The 25,775-nt window shown below is 38.0% G+C and overlaps 1 protein-coding gene across 1 annotated transcript; it reads left to right on the forward strand.

Moving 5' to 3' along the window:
- Positions 1-1,675: 1,675 nt before the first annotated feature.
- Positions 1,676-25,775, forward strand: LOC117294833. The gene is made up of 7 exons (XM_033777368.1): positions 1,676-1,821; positions 2,549-2,756; positions 4,168-4,402; positions 6,566-7,212; positions 9,674-9,821; positions 10,500-10,639; positions 24,228-25,775. The coding sequence occupies exons 1-6, from the start codon at positions 1,679-1,681 to the stop codon at positions 10,592-10,594; spliced, it is 1,476 nt and encodes a 491-aa protein (XP_033633259.1). The 5' UTR covers positions 1,676-1,678; the 3' UTR covers positions 10,595-10,639; positions 24,228-25,775.

The following is a 25,775-nucleotide window of genomic DNA, read 5'->3' on the forward strand; positions in this document are numbered from 1 at the left end:
TTTTACTAAATTCAGCCCGAAAACATTTGTACCTAGTCACAAAGTCAGTGACTATTGTCATCCTTTTTTGATAATTGATGAAAAGAAACAGTCATCTGAAAACGTTAGCTGTTATTTTTACATAATGCAAAATTGATGTGAAATTTACAGTATGAAATTGGAGCGCAATTTAACATAGCATTGTAGGACTGATGCTCTACATGTATGTCAGTCTAGGTGAAGTTATCATTTTAGTTTTACCCATGTAGGTGAAATGGTGATACCTGTTAGCAGCTTTTTTAAAAGGACATTTTTTACAGGCAAACAATAGGGACAATTAGTTTTTGGATCATCACAATGAATGAGTGGGTTTTCCCGAGAATAATTCTCTGGGATTTTCCTCCCACATCTTATTCTGAAATTTCTTCATCATCTTCTCTTCTCCTTTGGCTCTAATTAGAGAGTGAGAATATTTATCCGGATCCAGGCACCTCTGTGAGGACATTGTAAATGTATATTGAACATCTCTAGGGCACCAAGGTACTGACCAGGGGCAAGGACAAAGGCAATTGCCTCTTTTGCCTTTGTATGCAGACGGATGCTTTGCTTTTGATAGGGCAAGAGCAGCCAAGGCGTTTCCTCATTGGCAAAGTGCACCTCTGTGAGGACATTGTAGATTTATATTTGAACATTTTTAAAGACACCCATGTGATGACCAAGGGCAAGGCAAATGCAATTGCCTCTTTTGCCTTTGTATGCAGATGGATGCTTTGCTTTTGATAGGGCAAGAGCAGCCAAGGCGTTTCCTCATTGGCAAAGGGCACCTCTGTGAGAACATTGTAGATATTGGAACATCTCTAGGGGGCACCAAGGTGATGACTAAGGGCAAGGGTGGAGGTACAGTGATGTAATTGCCTCAATTGCCACTGTGAATTACAGGCCGGTATTAATCTCTCAGTTGAAGATGTTATCTTGGAAGAGACCACGATTACATCAATACTTGAGCTATTGCATAAAAATAACTGACGTTAAATTACATGTAGCTCTATGTAGCTCTCTGAGAGACAGGTTTGGATGGAAGTTGGATAAGGGCGTTTTTTTTTGCTTTTAGACACTCTGTGACTGTAATATAATGCAACCCCATTTTGGTAATATTACAATCTAGACAATACTTTTAAATGTATTGCATATATTTTGGCCTGAGCGTCTTTTAATTAGCTAAGCATAAAAACAATTAATATGCTTAATAGACAAACATGCTAGAATGGTTTCTCCAAAAAAATAAAATAAAATGTCTTTTATCATTTATGACTGCATGGTATCCTGCTCATTTTTGCTCTCAGATTTTTTTTTTTAAGCGATTGCCTTTTTCTGCAAGCTAAAGTTTACCTATCCACAGAATGCTGATTTATAGTCTTTTAAAAAACAAATATTTTGAGGAAGCTTATTCCAAGGCATGGACCAACATTAGAGAATGAACGATCCCCCAGGTATTGTGAGTGAGAGAGACAACAAGCAAGGAAATAAATGTCTTGAAATGAAATGAAAGGAAAGGACAAATCTGAAGATCTCTTGAAGGAGGGAGAACATGGATAGGGTAGACAAACCAAAACTGAGAGGTGATTTATATTTCCAAAGAGTGTGTTCATAATGTACATGATGTGACATAAGTTTGTGATTTTTGACATTAGTTTCAGAGATGGATAATGAGCTGTATGACGATGACAGCAATGGGCCTCCAGAGGATGACGTTGTCCTTCAATCTAACACTCAATCTGAAGCACAGCTCTGCGTTCAGAGGATGCTTGGCCAGCAGTTAGACACGGACATATCCCTAGAACAGTATGTTAATTTTACACTTCTTCTTTACAATTATGGTTTTATCTAACATTAAAATGTAAGATCAAAATTACTCTTCCTTGTAGTTATTGCAAATGCCAAGCAGGATGTCAATTTAACTTTTTGAAATGTATTGGAAATGATAGTCCTTACACAACTACCCTCTAAACACTATAATCAAGAAATTAAAAATGTTTACCCTCTCCCACCCACAAACAAATAAATAAAATAATGATCAGGCCAAGTAATTGCAATAAAGGGCAGGAGAGGTCTCCAACCTTCAACAATTTTTTACACAAATGCTTTGCAACAGTTGTGCAGGTCACATCCATTATTTTACATTTTGTAATTAAAATCATTCCAAAAGGAGGGCACTTGTTTTGTCTTGTGTACTTTCTTTTTAAGCAATTCCTTTCAGAAGGAACTCCCATGGATCAAAAACACAAAAACTGCCCCAGTTCGCCCCTATTAAACAAGCATTAAATTCTTCACACTCTAGTTTCTGCATTGTTTTGGGGTGGTTTAGCCTCAGAAAATCAGTACAATAATTATCAAATAGCCTTTAAAAGCCCAATCCGAACAAACACTACATCTAAGATAAGTAAGCCCTTCTACTCAATTAGATATGCTTTTGTTTCCAGGGTCAAATATCATACTTCCCTAGACGCCTCCCCGCCTCAGCCTACAATGTTTTCTCAACTCTTATATCTTAATCTTCTTTATCTCCCAGATATGCAGTCAAGCATAAGTCATTCACTCCGGCCGTAACCTTCAGATCTTTTATAGAGCAGGCCAGCGGAAAATTATCGCTTGAACAGTTTGAGGTACTTGGAAAAGAGCACCGGAGTTTGGACAAGCTGAGAGCATGCGGCCTCTCGGACCAGGAAATTGCCCTTAAATTAGAAAATGAGGGCGGTCACCTGTCCAGTCTACTACCTGTAAGTTAGATTTGGTTTTTAAAGGGTTTGTGTGTGCACTGTGATTCCTCCTGAAGCTATGTGATGGAAGATTAATTTTATGAGTTAAGCTGGTTCATACACAAATACTTCCTGTGAATGCGAAGCAAATTTTGACGTCATAGGGTTGTTTTTTTGCCGCTGAGAATGTTTCACATGGGATAAAGTGTTGAGTACAAGTCAATCGCATCTGCTTTTGCAGCGGGGGGAAGAACTGTCTTTTACATCTAAGTAATTTCGTGTGAACATACAGGTTTGCGTTCTCTGTCTCTTTGTTAGTCAGGTGCTTCCCCCCTTGTTTGTAGTCAGGACACTTGTTTGTAGTCGGGTGCTTGTTAATACTTTTATTAAGTTGAATTTGAAAATAATTTTGTGTGTGTAACTTCAGATGTATTTATGAAAAGTTGTAACCCCATCCTGTTACTGTTAGCTTATCGTTGTTGGTTGGCGATAACATTTTCAAACAAAAACAACAATTTATCTACCCTGCTTGACTCAAAGGACTCCACAAAGAACTATGGAAGAAAACCTGATGCATCAAGCCATGAATAAAATATATACTCTGCTTTGTAATAATCAATCAACTGTTGAAGGATTTGTTTTTTTGTTGAATGATGCTCACGGTGAGCACCAAAAGAAATTACAATATCAAAAGCACGCTGGCGACACATGATGTATTTGGTCCAACAGTACAGTTAAAAGAAAAGAGCAAAGTGCATGAATTTACGAGTAAAATGTCAACATCATTTTAATAATCTCATTTCCTGGCCCAGGAAGACCTGATGGTTGCCAGAGGGATGGTAAAATAAACCAATAAGAATAATGAAATATGAATATAACAAATAACCATGGTTGTAGAAATTGTCATTTCAGGGCAAATTAAATTTTGCACGGAACTTTTGGAGTCAGTCTATATTGCTTCTGTTAGAAGATTCAGCATATTTGAAGATGTATGTTTTTGTGTTTGTGTAACCTTTGCAGAGAAAGACTCTGCCTGCCTAGGGTCAAAATGTCAGATCATTTACTTTTTTTTGCATTTATACCATAGGGCCTTTTTGTTCGCAGGCAGTTTGCCACAGAATTAAATTTTCTCGTTAAATATACGTGGAGTTTCTTGGTACTCCTACATCTATTCTACCTATAACATTTGAAAACAAAATTAACTGTTGCAAACTGGTAGTTATGTCAAAAACAAAGTTAATGGCCTGACGTTTCAACCCATGCAAATTTTTTCTCAAAGGCTAAAAAAATGAATTATTAAACTTACTTCACCGCCTAAGATCTGTTTGAATTTGTCTAAATTGATTTATTGGTGTATCATTTACCTGTCTGGGTTTGTGCTTTCACATATTTGCTTATCCTCTGTCTCTTCTTTGCTTCTTAATTATTTTAGCCATCCAAGCGTAGCAGTTACCTTGCTGATCCCATCGCCAGAAAAAAGCGTCTCATAGAAGTGGAAGGGAAAATCCATCAAAGGCAAAAAAACCTTGGCCTGACCTTAGAGGAGCACCCCACGGATAATAAGGAAGAGTCGAAGGAGGAATCTAAGGATGGGACAGGGAGGGAACAGTCTGGAGAAAGTCACCCTACCTCCTCAAGACTTCTTGTCAGGCATCCCACCACTTTAGGTGAGTAAACTAAAAAGAGAAAATAACAAAAGAGACTCGGCAATTCGAGCTGGCACTTGAGGTGACTAGCCTCTGCAGGTTATTGCTTTTTTGAAATGTAAAAGTTGACAGAACTCTTCCACAGAGGTACCCTTTAAAGGGAGAGTGTACATTGGTTTTGGAACAGTTCCATTGTTTTAATCCTATGTAAACATAAAACTATCGTGTGAGAATGTCATTTCAAAAGGTGGTCACTTTTTTGAGATATTGCAAAAAATCCGGAGTGAATATCCACGCAGGAAGAATAACCCTTAATAGGAATATACAACCTGAGAAGGGTTACTGACACTAAGGATTTTGTTTTATCCTTTTTAAACTTTAACAATGAAGTTATTGCACAGAACTACATCTTTGGTGTAACACACAGTTTCATTGACTCTCAAAATGGCACAACCTAGTCAAGGTGATGTAATAATGAGGTCAGGTGAATTGGGTCAATAAGCAATTCCTATATTTTGTCGAGAGAATATGACTTGATAATCAGATGTAAAAATATTATCACAAGTCAAGAATCTAAAGAGGAATTCAAGGAATAATGGCGATAATCATTATGACACCCTCATCTTCACCTGGGTAAATTTGTAACCTTCAACAGGTGTCTAACAACCCTGTCATTATAGTAGACTCTAAGAACTATAACCACACTACAGCTGAGTCCCACTCTCATTGCTAACCTGATGAGTATTCTGATTCTGGGTCAACGGGCGGTCAAGGTACTTGCGATTCGCTGCTCAGGGGCTTACAAACACCATGTCAGATGCAAGAAACATAACTATAATTACTTAAACCAGCCAGGAGTAAAACACGTGACTGATTTCTGTCTAGTGATTAATTAGGAGTTTAAGCGCCTCGGCAGCTCAGGGGTATACTCCCTAAAGAAGATGAGAGTGTCTTAAGGGAAGGTTTGTGTTTGTTAATCACTCAATCATCGCAACTTCGACGACCGATTGAGCTCAAATTTTCACAGGTTTGTTATTTTATGCATATGTTGAGATACACCAACTGTGAAGGCTAGTCTTTGACAATTACCAATAGTGTCCACTGCCTTTAAGCAAAGTTACTTCAAAACTAGAAGATTTGATTTAATGAACCCCACAAGTAAAAATTTTCATAAAATACCATACTGTAATTTTTAGTGACAACATGCTCTCGAAATGCTACACCCTCAATTTAAAGTACATGTTTGTTGCCTGCTTTTACAAATTTGCCTTAGTTGTAAAATGTTAACCTTAAAGGAACACTTTACCTTGGTCGAGTTGGTCTTTGAAAAGCGTTCTGTAACCATTTGTTATAAAATGCATATGGGTAGAAAGATGTTGTAAAAGTAGAATACAATGATCTACACAAATATGCCTCGAAATTGCATGAGTTTCTTTTTACCTCGTTAACTAACACGGTCGACCATTTATACAAGTCAAATTTTTGACTCCCATAAATGGCCGACCGTGTTAGTTCGCGACGTAAAAGGAAAACCGTGCAATTTTGAGTGATACTTGTGTGGATCATTGTATTCTACTTTTAAAACATCTTTCTAACCATATGCATTTTATAACAAACGGTTTCAAACGCTTTTTATAGACCAACTCGACCAATCCAAGGCAACGTGTTCCTTTAAAAACAATCAAACAAAGATTTGGAAAATACAGCTTTTGTAAGGCTTTAGTAGATTTAATGACAGGTTACAAAAGTAACATGTATCTAACATTGACCTAATCAATGAGTTCAGATGTGGCCATGGCTATGGTTGGAGTGGCTAAAAGGCCCATTCGTCAACATTGTCATGGCACCCAATAGCTTACATTGACTTTAAAAAATAGATTAAATTAGGGAGAGCAGTGTACAATTTCAGGCAATGCTTACCACAAGCGAAAAACCGCTGTACTTAACCGGAAAAATTAGCACTTAACTTTAAAGCATTGAATGATTTGTTCTTACAAGTTCATATAAACTATATAATTCTTTGCTTACAAAGCTAGCCCAGAAACTCGGCGTTTATCCTGTATGCAAAGAATGTTGACAGTGAGCATATAATTTCATGTTAAGCAGAGCTGTGTCATTGGACCCATGTCTAAAATTATTAGTTTTTTCAATGTTAATATTGTGGTTCTGAATTACTTTGTTCAGGTCTTGCTTACATTCACCCTGATGATCCCATCAACCACCTAGATGATATTGCTGCCAGCTTGTTTGGGAAGAACAAAGATAAACAAAATGAAGATGTTTCTGCAAGTACAGAAGATGCCACGTCCCCTGGGTGTGGGGCCACCAGAGAGTTGAGTACAGGTTGCTGTGGTGATAAATGTCGCTCAGGAGAGATGGTTTGGACTCAGAGTAAGGGTTTCCTTAAAGAGACATTAGAAGATGCAGATCGTGGGGGATTAAGCCAAGGATGTTCGTCAATGTCTGAGGGGAAATCACAGAGGCAGGACTCTGTCCTCACGAGTTTTACTGAAACCGATTCACACGGCAGAAGCGAGATCAGAAATCTCGCTAATACCCCTCATGTGGGATCATCCCCCGAGGCGGATTCCAAAACTAAGATTTCAAATCATGCCGTTGGGGATTGCGGTACGGGACTGGAATCACAGTCAGCCGACCCCAGAGTGCCAGGAACATGCGGCAGTGTGCAGGTTACGGATAATGAGCCTCGCAGACTGGCTGGCGTGGTCAGACCTTTGTCACGAGAGGAACTCCTGAAGCACAGACTAACGACGAATGACATTTGCAAGATGGATAGATTCAGGGACTATTCAATGGGCCAACCCAGCAAGGTAGTCACTGTTTAGAACCTGATGGTCTATAAGCTCCTTAAGATTATCTGAGTCCCTTAATTGCCATCTAAACTTTAACAATGTACTAAATGATACCCAAAAGACTTCTGTGAAGTTAATTTGCTTCATTGTAAGTAAGGGGGTTATCTTTCTACAAGTATCCTCCATCTATTCTTCAGCATCAAGTATTGCCAGTCCATATTTTGATTAGGCAATGCCAAAATATGCAACTGTCTGAAAAACTTAACAAACTGAAAGCAAATCTAAGCAATGAGGCTCTGAGCTAGGAAAAAAACACATCCAGAGTTAAAAATAGAATGTATGATACCAAAATAATACAAACAATTGCAATGTTAATTTTAGGCCTGGAATTTTGTCTTTGATAGCAAGGCAATTTCTGTTTTGAAAAGGGCACTTCTATTGGGAAACTGTTATATGGGGCACCAAGGCCAAGACCAGGGGCCAAGACCAGGGAAAATTAGTAGATCAGTGTCTTCCATGTAATTCTAGGCCTGAATCTATCCAATATAAATTTGATGCCAGAATCAATTGAATTGGAAAATAATGCTGTCAGAAAACCTCTCATTGTGTACAAAATAACCCTTTATATTTAATTCCCCCCTAAATAACATTACAAGCAGATTATTTTCATGAAGAATTTTTTTAAAAAGGACCTAGGGCCTTTTTCAAACCTCGGCTTGGGCTCCGGCTCTAGCTTGGGCTGCAGCTCTGGCTTGGGCTGCGGCTCTGGCTTGGGCTGTGGCTCTGGCTTGGGCTGCGGCTGTGGCTTGGGCTGCGCTCTGGCTTGGGCTCTGGCTTGGGCTCCGGCTCTGGCTTGGGCTCTGGCTTGGGCTGCGGCTCTGGCTTGGGCACCGGCTTTGGCTTGGGCTCTGGCTTGTGCTCTGGCTTGGGCTCCGGCTCTGGCTTGAGGTCCGGCTCTGGCTTAGACTCTGTCATTAATATTGGAGCAGTGTACATTTTGTATTGTGTTTCCATTATCAAATAGAGCCTGGAGCCAAGCCGAGGTTTTGGAAAAAGCCACAATCATTCTTTTCGTTTTCTTGAAAACTTGACGACCCAAGTTTATGAGATTTGTATGGAGGCTGGTTGTTACGTGTTTTGGTCTTGTGTGCTGCTTTAAATTGAGCTATGGCTGAGACATTCATGAATTACAAATCTAGAAATCAAAGATTTTCACTTTAATTTATTGCTTTCGTGATGAAATGTAAAAAAAAAAATTGTTGTACATTTAACAGGTTTTACAGCAAGATGTGGAGACAATATAAATTGGTGACTATCGATTTAGTTTTCAGAAAGTGCAAACAATATATGTGACCAACCTAAGAGTAATCAAGCAAGAGACAATCATAATCCACCCAGAAACTTCAGTCTGACTATGAAGATAAGATTTTGAAATTGAGAAAAACCCTTACTCTGATTTTCATGGAAAGAAACATGAAAATCAATGCAGGATGCAGCAGTAATGCAGCAACGAATGACTTTGAGGTGTGTTCAGTTTATCATGAACAAAACAAATCTATGTTTTCTCAGTTGTAGAGTTGGTACAAAGTGTGGTAAGCTGTGCTCGGTAACTCCAGTTTCTGTGACCGGTGCATTATATTGATCTAATCTTTCACAGTGGATGATAACGTCTCTGTGAACCGAAGCAGAAATGAAAATAGTCTTATTTTTACAGCACCTTCTCTGCTGAAACCTCTGCGCAATTATTGGCATTGAGTATTCAGGAATTGAGCGCTGTAGCCAGAGGGTATGGAGTCGTGGGATTGCGTATAAAGATGGTTTAATGTATCAGTGACTGACAAAATATTGATGTTGAGTTTCCATGGAACTTGTATACGTTCTTGTTGGCAATTTGGATAGCTTCTCTTCAGTGGCTTGTTGTTGAGAAGTAAATAGCTGTATGAAGATAAATTGATTGAATTCAAATAATAGGCCTATTTGTTACACCATTCTCTGAGTTGTACAATGCCTGAGTTTCATTTGTATAGAGTACAGTGCTGGCATTTATAAACAGAACTACAAAACATAAAAAAAAACAGTAAAAATGAGTGTGCATTATTGGCAAGATTAAAACAATAAGTGTTCACAGATTTGCATATAACTTACATAGTATGAAGATCTTGGTCAGGGAGGAAAAGTTCCCTTAAAATATGTTTGCCTAAAATGCTATATCTAGCATTAAACAATGAGCAAAACAATTATCTTCGATCTCTTAAGACCAAAACTTGTTCTTCAAAAACTATTTCAATATTTCCTCCTGACTCAAACAACCGATTGAGCCTTACTTTTCACAGGTTCGTTATTAGATGTAATTGATAGGTCACATAAATTGAAGATACTGGTCTTTGAAAATCACCGATGTTGTGTACTTTAAATATTTTAAATGTCAAAATTTACAAGAATAATAATGATTACTATGTCTTAATGCGTTTGATTGAAGGTACTGTTTCTAAAAAACCTATCGGCTAAAGTGACTGAAGAGGACTTAGCGTCTGTATTCATGAGCTTCCAGCATCAGGACAAACCAAAGATTGTCTTTAAACTACTAAAGGGAAGGATGAAGGGGCAGGCTTTCGTGACCTTTGCAGGTAATGCTTTTAGCGTTATTTTGATTGCCAAATTCAACCCAATTGGCCTATGTAATGCTTTTAGATTTCTATAGTTTTACTTTGAGAAGTGGTTGTGAAAGGGGTAGACAAATATATTTTATAATTGAACATTTTATGTGATTGGACCTTAAAATAAAATGCTTTATTAGTAAATGTCTTATGGATTGATTTCAGTGTAAAGTTGAATAATTTATATTGATTGACTGAAATGAAACACAGGTTGCTGTATATGTATATCATTTTTGTAACATACATGTAAACTCAGTACTTTCCGGAGACCTGTGGAAAAAACCAACCAACAGGCTTATTACTTGGGTGGGATTTCAAACCAACGACCTTTGCTACTCTAAAGCAGATGTCTTACCACTATACCACTGAGGTTGCACAGTAGCTGGAGGCATCTTATCATTTGAAATGAAAATTTTCCTGATATGAGTGGAAAGGCGGTGGATGAGTGGTTTGTGGGGTGGGGGTTGGGGGTGGGGATATGTGGGATTTGAACCCCCAACCTTTGCATTGCTAGAGCAGATGTCTGATCGCTAAACCACTGAGCTAGCCCGGTGGCTGAGATTAGATGTACTCATGTTTTATTTAAAGTTTGTTTAAATCATCAGTATTTTTTTACCACTAACACCTTGGATTTTTATTTTTGTTCAGATTCAGAGACAGCGGGTGAAGTGCTATCTCATGTCAATGGTTATCCATTGAGAGGGAAGCCATTGATCATACAGTATGGAAGCAAAGGTGATTGAGAAGAGAACCGGGTGATTCAACTCTAAGACATCAAAAAAGAAAAGGTACTTCTAAATTTTTGTGGTTTGAACAAAGAGAATTTGACTGGTTGGTGACTTGAATGACCTCTGGATTAATGTATCAGCAGTCTACTAACTGAGCTATCCAGCCCTATGTTGTTAGTCTCCGTATTAGTCAATTTCTTTGTTCAGGTTGCTGGTCAAAATCCATATACATGTAACCATTAACTGCGGTGTAGCCAGGGACCACACCCTCACACCTCTGCACGTTCTTTTCACTGCACTTTCTCTGGCTTGGGTTTTATATTAATTCCTGGATATGTATGCTCTTTGTTTTGTAACAGTTTTAAGGCAGGAAGATTACATGCATTGTTATGGTGATGTACCATTAAGGCCCGGTCACACAGGCCCCGATAACGAGAACGAAAACGAGAACGATACAAATGCACTCCTACGATTGGTTGAAATGCTCCACGCAGAATACGCCCACGCTCATTCAACCAATCGAGGGCTTGCATTTTTATCGTTATCGTTTTCGTTCTCGTTATCGGGGCCTGTGTTACCGGGCCTTTACCCTTGTACTCTGGGTTGAAAACCTAAGCTGATTACTCAGCATGGTTTCTAAGGACAGAAGAGATAATAATATCAAAGTCTTATAAAGCGCACTTATCTACCAAACAAGGTACTCAAGACGCTGAGTATATACAAACTTTCAGAAAGATAGGTAATATTCACTGATAGAGATTCACTGATGCAAACCGTTGCTCAGGATGTGTCAAGTACCTCCCATAACTGTAATTTAGACACTATTTGCCATCAATTCCCAGAAATATGCCATTGACATGGATTGTCCACTTCCGCAGTTTGCCACCATGAAATTGAGACTTGAGAGTCAGTATCACAAGGAAGGATAAATCTGTTATCGTTTACTTTAATTGAAGGTGTACTATAAATTATTAAGAGGGAGGTCACACTTAACAGTTTCAGTAATGAAACGCCTCTATCGTTAAATTTCAAGCAATATTCAGTTTCTAATAGTCTTTGTAACATTCATTAAGATGCTATCTAATTTGTAACCTTATCTTTTGAAACACATTTATGAATTTTTTGAGGTGATTAGCTCCATAAGAAATGAAAGTTGTGTTGTTAACGTGAGAATCAGGTAAATCTACTTTGTCCATTGACATAACGAACCTCACAATCCTATATTTTTTTGACCAAGTAATAAATCATGTCATAGCTGTACCCTGATAGTGGCAATTTGGCGTCCTTGTAATCAGCCAAACGTGAATAATTGCACTTCCCTGGCCGATAACGAGATTTATGTAAGAGAACAGCCTCCCCTTAGACCATTAGTTGCACACATTTTAATGGATGAAGTCTGTGTGCATGTATAGCGGTTGGTGTGAATAAACCAGATACCCACCGCAGCAAGTGGCCTGTGACAATCACCCCCTACTTGAATTGTCTCTTGTCACTACTTGAAGGAGTTGTAGACCAGCTGTTTGAGTCTCGGATATTCATCAGCGCTAAAATGGAACTTCACCATGAGACTGTAGAGAGGCTTGTATCATTGGGGGAGGGTGGGGGAGGAGCCATTTTGCAAGCAATTCACCATAGTAGACAGTTTGTGCAGTAGTGAATGGCAATATGGGTATTGAAGCAAGGGTTTCCCCGAGGCTTGTAGAAATTGTCTAACAAAATGATGAAAGAAATAGGAAAGGGTCAATGGGTATTGTAGAGGTATAATTGTATTTTACCTATCATGCAGACATTTTTTGCAACTTGTGAAAGCAGGAAAGGGTCAATGGGTATTGTAAAGGCAAGATAGTTCCCCAGCCTTTCATTTTTAGCAAATGATGAAAGAAATAGGAAAGGGTTGGTCTTGAGATGAACTGTTTGCAACTTTGCTCCTGAGCAAAATTGCAAGCAGTTGACTATGGCAAACAGTAGTGAATGGTAAATTGGTTTTATAGAGGCATGATTTCCCCCATTCTTGTAGAAATTTGTAGCAAATGTTGAAAGAAATGGGAAAGGGGTTTTCTTACACCCCATACATCCCCAACAAATGCACCATTGGTAAATAATAGTAGTAGTCAATTAGAGCTTTGTAGAGGCGGGAAGTTAAGCCAATCATCAAGGATATGCCCAAGCCTTGTATTTGTAAAAGAAATGATGCAATAAATAGGAGAGGGTTGATCTAACCTCACAAATAATGGCACCAATTGTAAATAACTGAGGCGTTGTATTGGCTTCTTTCAATTTTACCCCCACCATTCACACAGAGAGATAGGAGGAGTAGCAGATGGTGTGTTGTAGAAGTGGACTTTGCTTTTCTTTGATCGAACTCAATTGAGACGGTTCTAAATTATATAAACGCTGAAGTGTTAGATAAATAGAACTCAGCTTGGATATCACTGTTCATCTTGCAAAACATCTGAGATGCACAGCCAATTGTGTGTTTTCTTTACATTTTCTTAGCAGAAAACAGGTCAAAAAATATATATATGGTTTTCTAAAATTCATCAAAATGCAGGATAGATGCATTTAGACAAAGATTGTATCACACATTGCTAAACAATTTGAACGATTTTCCCCACATTGTATATGCTTGGCGATTTCTAAAGATAATATCTATATCCTAGGAAAAATAATTTGAGTGCATAGGAAATGTATGCGTGCGTTTTAGAACCCCTCTGATGACACAGGTTCTTGTAGCCTGAGTGATTACATTATGCTGGACAGTGAACAATCTTGGACAGTGGACAATCTTGACCTGTCCAATCTTCTTCACAGTCACCCAAGACATAATCTATTCATCAGATTGTAATCAATCATAATGTCCATCCTCTATGTATTAAGGAGAGTGCTCTGAGATTTCAAAGTGTGGCTATTACGCCTTGTCCTTCTAGGAGGATGTCTACTGACCTAAGATAAACATGAGATGGGATGTTAGCCTGTGGCGAGTCAAGCCATGGTGACAAGTAAGACGCATCCGGTTTGCTTGACTGACCAGAGGTGTCTTTTTGGAATAATTGGCCGGATTGGGTTGCTTTTGACCGAAGACAAAAGTACCCTCTTGTCAGCTTTCTCCACGAGAGATGAGTGGATCGCAATCGCTACTGACTTGTACAATCATTAGTGTTAATTTGACTTTTGTGTAAAATTACTACTTGTGTAATAACATCTTTAATATGTGTCTTTTTGGAATAATTTGACGGATTGGGTTGGTTTTGACCGCAGACAAAAGTGCTCCCCTCTGGGCTTTGACCATCAAAGACAGTTTGAGAGATGAGTGGATCTCAATCGCTACTGACTTGTACAGTCATAACTGTTAATTTGACCTTTGTGTGAAATTACTACGTAGGTGTAATAACATCTTTAACCATCTTTTTTGAATACTTTTTGGCCCGACTTTGTTGCGTTTGACCGTAGAAAAAATGTCCTCTCTCTATGCTTTGACCACCAAATTAAGGATGAGTGTATCTAAATGACTACTGACTAGTACAGTCACACTGTTAGACTTTGGTGTGAAATTATATCATCTGTGATCAAATTTTTAACAGACTATTCAAAATTGAGCATCACCCTAGATTTACTTTGCATGACTTTTATTTGCTAAGCAGAAATTATGAGGGAGCTAGTCATACTGTATACATCCCATGACATTTTGGTGGGTTACCTATTCCTGCTATAAGTACACTGTTTCAAAGCTTATGAAGCTTTTAGGAGACATACGCCTTTTGGCGACAGTTATTTTTTTTTACTTTTATGCTCTCCTGGGCACCCCACTGTTGTTTTACTTTGTTTTCTTAAATATGTTTAATGTATGTACATGTGCTTGTAAATGTGATTGCCCGAATAAATATTATTATTAAATATTATAGCACCTGTATTGAAGTACTATACTCTAAGTTCATGGCTGCAGGAATAAACACCTTTGATTACTATATTGATATTCACTATAGCTGCCTAAAAGATTGCATACTAATGTACCCAGGGAATTGAAAAAGAACAAGGAATGGTTCAAGTACGCCAAGTGACCATGGATAAGATGTTGAGATCTCATGATAACTAACCCATAGCACTTCTTGAGCTTTGAAAGCAGTGAGCAAGTAGCCAACAATGATAATTTGTTTTTGTGGCTGGAAATATTTTTTTTTTTACAAAGCAGGAGATTTCCATGCTGCGTATAGTTTGATGGTTGTTTGTTTGTTTGTTTGTTTGTTTGTTTGTTTGTTTCTTTTGTTTGTTGTTGTTGATGTGTTGTATAACTTTCAAGTTTGACTTTCAATCAGAATTTTCATACATCTATTTTGTATGGTACAATTGGCAATTTTGGCTGACAAATTACCCTCCCCCCCCCGCCCTTGTGTAATTAATCTCTGCCCTTTCTCCCTCCCTCTTGGTCTAATTAATTACTGTTCCCATTGAGTATCTGGGTCATCCCTATCTTGTGTTTTTTGCCCTTTCAATCAAGCAAGACAAATCCGATGGTTAATGGTAAGGAGTTATCTTCATTCAACTTTTGTTTTTATATCCGGCATTATTAATCATGAGAATATATGTTAACACACCCACGCTGTATTTTAACACACTGAGATGAGTTTTTTTTTTTGCTGAAAAGGTTTCAGCCAAATTGAACCTATAATCATAAACTGCTTAAATTTTGTGTGACTTTTGACATTTAAAACTTGTCTCAACTACTTAAATATCTCTTTTTTCAGCCAAAGGGGATTAAGATTAGTATTACATATAACACCAGAAGACCAATTTAACATCACATGTTTACTAAAGAGCCAGATCGTGGACTTCCTACAGTCATGATTTGTATACAGCTCAAAATTTAATCTGATATTGCCATAAAATATAATGTTTATCCACTTATGAAGATTACACTGTTTGATTTACAAACTGTTGAGGTGAAGAAAGTTGGCACATCTCAAAACTTGTACAGCTCTTGAATTAATGTGGAAATTGTAACACAAAGTGTGAATTTGCCAATTTTGACTCTGTAGTATCTTGTCTGTCAGAAAGGCACTTGAGTGTAAATTGGCACTACTTTTGTAAATTAATTGCTATACTAATAATCCTAGACAAGTAGACCCGATGGTCGTTTTTTTGGTCTTAACCTTTAAATATGTACCCTCTTAAATCTTAACCCACATTTGCTCAGATGTTGTAACCCCAAATAAACATATTCACAGCCAAGAAGAAGAAGAAGAAAAGGTTGCATTGATATTGAATTGTCACAGCCAAGAAGAAGAAGAAGAAAAGGTTGCATTGATATTGAATTGTCACAGCCAAGAAGAAGAAGAAGAAAAGGTTGCATTGATATTGAATTGTCACAGCCAAGAAGAAGAAGAAGAAAAGGTTGCATTGATATTGAATTGTCACAGCCAAGAAGAAGAAGAAGAAAAGGTTGCATTGATATTGAATTGTCACAGCCAAGAAGAAGAAGAAGAAAAGGTTGCATTGATATTGAATTGTCACAGCCAAGAAGAAGAAGAAGAAAAGGTTGCATTGATATTGAATTGTCACAGCCAAGAAGAAGAAGAAGAAAAGGTTGCATTGATATTGAATTGTCACAGCCAAGAAGAAGAAGAAGAAAAGGTTGCATTGATATTGAATTGTCACAGCCAAGAAGAAGAAGAAGAAAAGGTTGCATTGATATTGAATTGTCACAGCCAAGAAGAAGAAGAAAAGGTTGCATTGATATTGAATTGTCACAGCCAAGAAGAAGAAGAAGAAAAGGTTGCATTGATATTGAATTGTCACAGCCAAGAAGAAGAAGAAGAAAAGGTTGCATTGATATTGAATTGTCACAGCCAAGAAGAAGAAGAAGAAAAGGTTGCATTGATATTGAATTGTCACAGCCAAGAAGAAGAAGAAGAAGAAAAGGTTGCATTGATATTGAATTGTCACAGCCAAGAAGAAGAAGAAGAAAAGGTTGCATTGATATTGAATTGTCACAGCCAAGAAGAAGAAGAAGAAGAAAAGGTTGCATTGATATTGAATTGTCACAGCCAAGAAGAAGAAGAAGAAAAGGTTGCATTGATATTGAATTGTCACAGCCAAGAAGAAGAAGAAGAAGAAAAGGTTGCATTGATATTGAATTGTCACAGCCAAGAAGAAGAAGAAGAAGAAAAGGTTGCATTGATATTGAATTGTCACAGCCAAGAAGAAGAAGAAGAAAAGGTTGCATTGATATTGAATTGTCACAGCCAAGAAGAAGAAGAAGAAAAGGTTGCATTGATATTGAATTGTCTTAAGGCAGTATCATATTTTCTCTTGTAGTATCCGTAGAAGGTGGGGGGATGTTGCCTCGTACTTTTAGCTCGAACCCTCAATATTGAATTTATTAATAACAACAGTGATTTTAATTGGGGACGATGGAACATCGTCACGTTTCTGTCTTGAGTAGTAAGATCAGTGGCTCTGAGCGCCATGAAAAAGAAAACACAATACAGGGAAAGATAAACATTTGATTTAGGGGATGAGGGGGATCCATTTTTGGAACCCGTCGGCAGTGCTTGATGCTACCTTAAACGGATTTGTTATTTCCCCTTCAAAACCAATTATGCAAATGACGTGACCTTGAGATTTAGGGTTTGAATTATGTAACTTAATGAAAATTCATCGAATCGAGTTGGCCATAACACAACAAATTCCCCTGTTCGGCAAAGTTGTGGCTAGACTTCTGCATCTCAATAAATTGGTCGGTGGTTGGAATCTGAGAAGACATGACTTGTCTTGTTGCTTTTGGTTGTTATCCCTGTTACACATTGCTACCATTTGAGATCAAACTGGATTATTTGGCCTCTGATGGGTGGTGTTCCTGATTTAAGGTGCTAATTGCAACGTTCATTTTGAGGCTTGTTTTCTTTTCTTTCTTGAAACAAACTCTGATTTCAGAGAGTGTTTTTTTCTGAGGGTACGTTTGAAGTGGTTGTTCTTGGATAGCCCGTTTGCCTTTTTTATAAACTGACAGATTTAATAAAGGTCTTCTCACCCACGCAATTCCAGCAGTTATCTAAGATAGCCATGTCAGCATCTTAATTTATCATCACTGAAAAGAGGGTCCCTGTGGGTTATAGAAAGTATCACGGGGAACCTTGTTTCCAAAAGACCCTATGGGGACACACCAGTAATGTTTCAAGTCTACCAACCTCAATTCAGATCAGTTCAATTTAAATCAACATTTATATCCACATTAGTGAAAATAGGAGAATAAAACAAAAACAAATTTACAACAATAATATAAGTCAAAGACAATCATATAATTGAGAAAAAGAATTAATGAAAACAAAAATAGATTTTAAATGAAAATAAAGCAAACCAATGGGGCATTTACAAAAGCCAAATAAGCTTGTTTTAAAATGCCCACTGACAAATACAAAAGAAACAAATTACAGCAAAAACAAAAGCAAAAATAAATAAATAATATGGTTTAACCAGGCCTGTATGCTTCATTTTTTTAATGGGCGAGGGCACCAAGGCATTTTATCCTTGGATAAAGGGCACCACATTAGGGAATTGAAAATTTCTACTAGAGCAGTTCAAGGCAACGACTAGGGGCCAATTTCCTAGAGCTGCTTAAGCAAAAAATTTGCTTAAGCATGAAAATAGCTTGCTTATTTTTCACATGACATATACATTGCTTGTGACTGGTACTTAGCTGTTGTTTACTTAGCATAACAATTGAGTGGAGTCCTGGCCGGTAATAATAATAACCTTACTTATAAAGCGCTTTTTACAAAAGCGATACAAAGCGCTAACGAAATACAATAGCAACAAAAACAAAAGATAAACTACATGCTTTACAGACAAAACAATGCAATTAACAATGATAAAATCTAGAGTAACTTAGGATAGAGGTGGGTTTTTAATTGGGATTTGAAGGAACACAGGGAATTGGCTAAACGAACAGATTGAGGGAGACGATTCCAGCATTTTGGCCCAGTTGCAGCAAAAGCTTTAGATCCTACATTGGTACGTGATCGTGGGGCATTCAATACAATCTTAAATTATACAGAGACTGGCGGGTGTGGAGAAGGTTGCCCAGATAAGTTGGAGCTTGGTTAGAGAGTGGTTTATATGTGAGTACTGCGTTCTTATATTCAATCCGTTGCAAAACTGGTAGCCAATGCATGGTCTGGATGAGAGGTGATGTATGCGTGTATTTCGGTTTCTTGTAGATAAGACGGGCGGCTTGATTTTGAAGGAGCTGTAGCGAGTAATCTGATTTTACTAAGCAAGGATTTTGTTTGCTTAAGCATAATTTTGTGCTTAAGCAGCTCTATGAATTGGGCCCAGTAGGCATGGAGGCAAACGCCCCGTTGCCTCCCTGGAGTACCAGGCACGATTTAACTCAATGTGTAGTTCATTGAACGACAATCAAACCAAAATGAAGGTGGCATGAGGAGTTTTTAAGAGGAGGGTGACAGATAGAGATCCAGTGACTGACAGATAGAGATCCATTGACTTCTTATTAATTTTATTTATGATTTGTGTACATTATAAAATATCCTAACGAACATTACTCTATCAATCAGATGCCAAGAAAATTAACTTGAGTTGCTTTGATATCTCCATGGCCTACGGTATCCTATTCTCAGTGCTCCAGTCATTCACTGTTCAGTTGCTTTGATATCTCCATGGCCTACGGTATCCTATTCTCAGTGCTCCAGTCATTCACTGTATAAATAAAAAACTCCCTCCGGACGCGCTGTTTCATCGCCAGGTATTACTTGATGTGTTGTCATAAATTGTTCATTTGCTGACATTTGAATTTGTTATCAAAGTGCACAATTGCAATGTCCAGTATGCAATAATTCGTTTGATACACCTTGGAGTAAAGGTATCCCACAATGACTGTTAGGGTCATACGTTTCAGCGTCATGGACACCATTTGACAGGAAACTTGTCTGTGTGTATATGATGGTGTGCGATGGTGTCGCACTACACGATATCGATTATTTATTCTCAGATATCATTTTGTGTTTAGATAAACTTACAGCATTAATTTTTTTTTATTTTGGTAAAAGATTACCGATGCGCCCATGCTGATTTAATCAGTAGCCAACTTGATGTGGTATCGGGTTCCTATAAAAATATGCTGGACTAAAGTGTGGTTTCCTGCATAAATATATTCTGGACTACTTGATAAATTATTCAGTAATTTAGGAAACACTATACCTCGACCACAAGCCGAGTTTTATAACTGATCTATTCTAACGGGATAATTATTAAACTAAGAATGGAAGAGGTGAATGGATATGGAGCATTTTTGTATGGATATTTTAAGAATTTATAGAGGGCCCTGTATGGCCAGTTAATCAGGAAGTTCTAAGCATCTTGGACGTCGGTGTTTAAAATAAATTCGAGGCGTTTGATATTTTGCTATTTACTACAAAAGTAAGTGTGGTGTAACATGTGCACATCATGCACCGTATGATATATGTTCTGCGTTCATATGATGTTGTTGTTACTTTCGGAGTTAATATAGTTAAAGTTGTTCCGTGTGTTTCGTGACCGTGTTTTCAGCTGCCAGGTGTACGCGTTTGTTTAAGACTTGTCTCCTGTTTGTAACCAATGCTCACGACACCTAGCAACACGTCAATGTCAATTGATGACTATTTGGCTGTGTTCCTATTGGCTGATACGGCTATGGCTTGCCACTGTGTCAACAAGTGTTGAACCATAAACAGCAATTACCAACAATGACTTAACTAATCTGTCTAAAGTTAACTCCCGTCACACAGAATTGCTCACTTTTCATCACCTAAAACCTAGGACGGATGCTTATAAATTTTCTACCATTGTTCGCTTTCCTAAAATGTTCTCAGAGCTCACATTGGATACCAGGAATGTTTTGATTTTGGAGGGGTACAAGTCATTTCGTATGAAGCTGAGGGGGGAATTTTTAGTATGTTAATAGTGCTAGTGGTTTTAATTGTTGTTTTCTTTAATATTTGTCTAAGGGGTCTTTGTGCTTTTTTGGGTGGTGTTTGGGGAAGCTCTCTGCTATCATTGTCATCGGGCCCAGTGGGTTGGCATGAATCTGTGAGGGTGCACTCTGTGCCAATTTTATTTTTATTTTATTTTTCTGAGGGGTTTTAGTCCATTCTATGTTTTTTTATTTTCAATTGTTGTCCCTTCCTCTTATCGCTGCGGTGTTTTGTTGTGGGTGTAGTTTTTTGTTTTCAATAGTCTGGTTTTGCTTGTGTTTTAATGATTTCTATTGTGTGATTCTAAAATGTTTTAGTGTAATCTCCTTTTTATATTGTATAATTATATTTTTATCGTTGGCAGGGGTCTGGTTTTACACATCTTTTGATGACAGTTTTATACTTTTGTTTTAACCTTGACAGCCCCTGTACAACTTGTAACTATTGTGTATGTCTAAAGATTTAAAATAAAAAAATGTAAATTTAAAAAAAATCCGTACATGCTATTTGAACACAACCTCAGTTGCAGATTGGTTGATCTGGCGTCATCCACGTCATGATGACGTCAGATGTGACGCATTGTTGTATAAGCAAGTTAGTTTGATGAGTTGTTCTCATTTTATAACACCCCTCATGTGACCTTGTTATTAGCTATCTTATACGCAAATGTGCCTCCCCCCCCCCCACGCGGTTTGTGATTTGATTTTAAATTATGACGAAGGCTTCTTTAAACTATGTTACAGTTACCTGTAACAGGGTTGACATGATTTAAAATGATCTACGTGCATGCGGTTCGTTATTGTATTACTTTGAAAAAAAGTATTAGCTGTTTCAAACTGGTCATACCAACCATGAGTACAAATGCCTACTTTTTCAAAATGATCCAGTAGAAATTTACAAATTCTATAGGGGGTGCCCTTTATCAATCAAGGAGAAACTGCATCGGTGCCCCTGTCCTTTCAGAAATGAAGCAAACACAGGCCTGATGACCATTATGCAAACAAATAGTTAGTGACCTGTTTTTTTTTTACCTTAGGAGAGAAGGGAGACTGTACTGCTAGAGGTCCAAACGTCAGGACACTAACTATTTTTATTATGTTGTATAACTTAAGCGATAATGATACGGAAATAATCATCACTCTACTCGTTGTCATATTTTCTGCAGTTTTATTAACAAGTCATCCTCAGCATGACCACTCAGCACAAACCACCCAAGGGTAACCATGAAAAACAAGTGTGTATTAAGTGTATTGAGACACTGAGACGGACACAGAGAGAGACAAGAAAAGACTTCTTGTTTTTTGCCTTCTAAATGATATTATGCTTCGGTCATCCAGGCCTGTTTAGACAGCTGAAAATGTGCGGAAGCTTAGAGACTCGGTCCCCTCGGAGCACCTGCCGAGTTCCCCGGCTATTGCGTTGCCATTTACTCCTGCTTCTTGTTCCTTGATTTCACTTCTGGAATAAGAAGAATGGTGCCCGTCACTGAGTTGATGCGCCATAGTTGTTGTCCATGTTTCCTTTTTACGTGTGTCTTATAACTGTCTGATTTGTTAAGTCGGGATACCGTCATCCGGCGCACTCTTTGATATGTAGTTTATCTCCGTAAATAATGTTCGTGGTGGTTGTTTTTGACAGATTGAATGCGTAGCTATGACGTATTTCTGGTCTTTATTGATTATCGCGATTGTTCTGTTGTTGTTGGTTCAATACCTAACATCAGTCTTGTGTAAGATACATTCTAAATCCATGTACAATAATGGTAATCTGTAAATGTTAGTTATCACAGGTTCTTCTGAAACTTTATCTTTATGGAGTGAAGACGATGAACTGAAAACTTTGTTGTTTTCGAGATGCGTGTGATGGGATGCATGCATACCAAACTTACTCGTAAATAGATAACTGTTGGAGGACACCTTTTCATATTTCATTTACACGCCCACAAAGAGACAACAACTGTACAATAACCCACAATAAACTTGATCACGCGTATCCTATTTTGTTTTTAAAGCAATGCAATTGAAAGCTTGGAGAACACTTATAATATTTCCTTCACACAACCTCAAAGAGGCAACAACATGAAACAACACATAAAAATATTTGTATCTTCGGACTATTTCCCCGTTTTCATCATTTTTTTTTTTAAATCATGGCAAAGGTTAATTTCATCGGGACAAATTTGGAAAAATCCCCCATGTCTATTTCACTCCGTACACGCTACGCTCTTCTCTCGCACGCGGCCAATAGCGTAAAGTCCATTTTGACACACTGTTAAATATCTCAAGGGACGATCTTAAGTGTGCATTAAGACCTCGTGAGAGGGTCAGGTCAATCACTTCAAGTGCCAAGAACAACATCCTCCTTCCCATCATCAGACATATCTGGATCCCTGTCAAAGGTGTGTACGGGGCTAAATTAAAGTTTGAACAGTAAAGGCTGCTTCCAGAAAATCTAAGCAAATATCCTTTAGATTCACCTGTGTTTATGTTGGGCTCAATGTAACATGATGTTGAACTCCTTATTTTCATTGTCAAGGAAGTAATACGTACATTTATTGTTGAAGCAGAGCACACTCTTTTGAGAAGATCTGGTTGTTGACCGAGGGGCCCTAAAGGCTGGAAAACTAGAGTCGTTTGTGGGGATCAAGACACGTCACAAGTCATTTTGGGTAAAGGTGTAGAAATAATTGGTCGTGGTGTTTGACATAAAACGATTGCCCTTTTTTAGAAGTTGACAGACGAGGTGGCGAGTTGATTGTCAAAACATGCAGGAGGCCAAGATACGTGCTAAGTATAAATAGTCTGAGTTAACTAAACACACTGTAGGTGTTTCCTCTTCTGAGGTATGACCCCTTAAGCCTGACGTACGTGTCGGCGATTACTTCTGATTCTAAGAAGTTGTCTCTCTTGACAATACTATCATGTCATCTTTTTGATCAATTGGCAAGTCCAGCAACCACTGTCAGTTAATCTCAGGTGTCTCTTTAGACATCAATTCTTTATGTGACGTTGCTGTCCATTTGCTCCAGCCTTTCTGTCTGTCATTGTACTCTCTCTTACTCTTTTCTATTGCTGGAAGTTGACGTCTTTTCGTTTAATTTTGAGTGATTTTGGGTTGTGTTTTTTCTAAAAGTTGCAATGGGTTGTTATTTTAAAAGGCAGTGGACACTATTGGTAGTTACTCAAAATAATTATTAGCATAAAACTTTACTTGGTAACAAGTAATATGGAGAGGTGGATGGTATAAAACAATGTGAGAAACGGCTCCCTCTAATGTGAGCTAGGTTCCGAGAAAGAAGTAATTTTCCACAAATTTTATTTCGAGACCTCAGATTTCGTTGAAAATTACTTCTTTCTCGAAAACTATGTCACTTCAGAGGGAGCCATTTCGCACAATGTTTTATACTAGCAACCTCTCTCCATTGCTTGTTACTAAGTAAGGTTGTATGCTGATAATTATTTTGAGTAGTTACCAATAGTGTCCACTGCCTTTGAGTTCAACTAAGAAAGGTTTGCGTTAACACCATGCGGATATCTCTTTTGAGGTAGTGTTCTTATCAGAAGAGATATTTACATGGTCTTACAGCAAACCTCTCTTTGGTTGAGAGATTCTATTGCATGCATGAGACAGATTTTTAGATTTTTATTTTTATACCAGTGTTTTTTTTTTTGTTTTTTTTTTAGGGCATCGCGCATTTTGGATTCTGGCTCTATGACTTTTGGCTCCCCATGGATACGCCCTCTAGGGTGAACTTCCTACAACATGAAGTAATATCCTTCAGAGATGAGTGAACTTATATCTCCACAATCAGCGGGGAGAAACTACACATTCATGTTTTTCAAAACAATAAGCGAGAGTATTTCCACAGGTGCTTCACGTCCAAACAGACATTAATTGCAACCTGGTGCAACACTATCATCCACTATCAACATCAATGCTGCATATGACTCGAATGTACTTTTACCCAATAACAAAAATGTCACCCTAAAAAGAAACCTCTAAACACTCTCTTCTCTTCAGAGTGGTGCTCCTGCTATAGCAACCCCCTTGTCCCTTCGGATGTGCCGTATCCTGTCATAATAAAGGGCGATGTCATCTCTTGGGTCTTGTTCAAGCGCCCTCAACCTTCCTTGAGTTTCCTGCAGTTTACCCATGGATCATACCGTTGACTGGTCGTGTCAAATCAACGGTCGTAGTTTTCTCAATCGATCTCCTGCTCTATTGGACTAGATGAAGTTGTTATTGAAGACTTGATGCCATTTTTGACCCAGTGTCTTCTCTCAATCTCTTGCTCAGACGATTGATAACTTCACATCTTTTTGGCGGGGAATGTGATCGGCTTGACATTATAGTTGTTATTCTGTTGTAGGTGATTATTCCGAATCAGTGCCGTGTGTCTTTTCAACCTACATCGATTCACCTTAGAGTTCCCCTTCTCTTAAATGGATACTCCGAAAGGGTCATTCTTTGTTGGATGATACTAATGGGTGCGTTCGTTTAGCTTCCCCGGGTCGACCCCGGTGTGTGGCAGGTTTTTTTCCCAGTACGAACGTGTGCATATAATTACCCACGTTCGTCCTGGGAAAAACTGCCACACATCAGGGTCGACCCAGGGAAGCTAAACGAACGCACCCGTTGTCTCATTGCCTCATTTCCTGGTCTTTTTCTGTTTTGTTCTCGGTCTCGATAAGGTACCGTTAGTGAATCAGAAATCACCAATTCTAAGTCCAAAATCTGACATGACTATCCTGTAAGCTCCGATTGCATGTCCAAACTGGAGACGAGCGAAAATTGGTATGCTTGGGTCATTTCGGAATTACTTTGTAAGTCATCTTAAAGGTGATGACTTTTGCTAAAATAATTGTATGTATTAAATGAGAGAGAAAAACCGAAACGGATAGATATTGGCGTTGTGAAATTGAAGCTTTTTTTAGTAAAAGAGTAAGCATATATCCAATCCTCAGTCGTTTATTTAAAAAGAAATAAATACAGGAAATCCTACATATCTTATGCTTTGAGCTTCTCAATGATTCTTCATATGATATTTACTATGATCTGTTATTAATTACATTGTCTCTTGTCTCGAGTTGGGATTAATGCTGAAATAGAGGATTAATAGCAAGATCCATCTTTTTGTCCGGGATGAGGAAAAGTTTGTTCAAAGAGCAAGATGTTGAATAAAATTCCGTTCACGATGTTTTAATGAAAATTAAATTGACTGAGTTGATTGA

Source organism: Asterias rubens, chromosome 9, assembly GCF_902459465.1.
Source record: "Asterias rubens chromosome 9, eAstRub1.3, whole genome shotgun sequence".
NCBI classification, from domain to species: Eukaryota; Metazoa; Echinodermata; class Asteroidea; order Forcipulatida; family Asteriidae; genus Asterias; species Asterias rubens.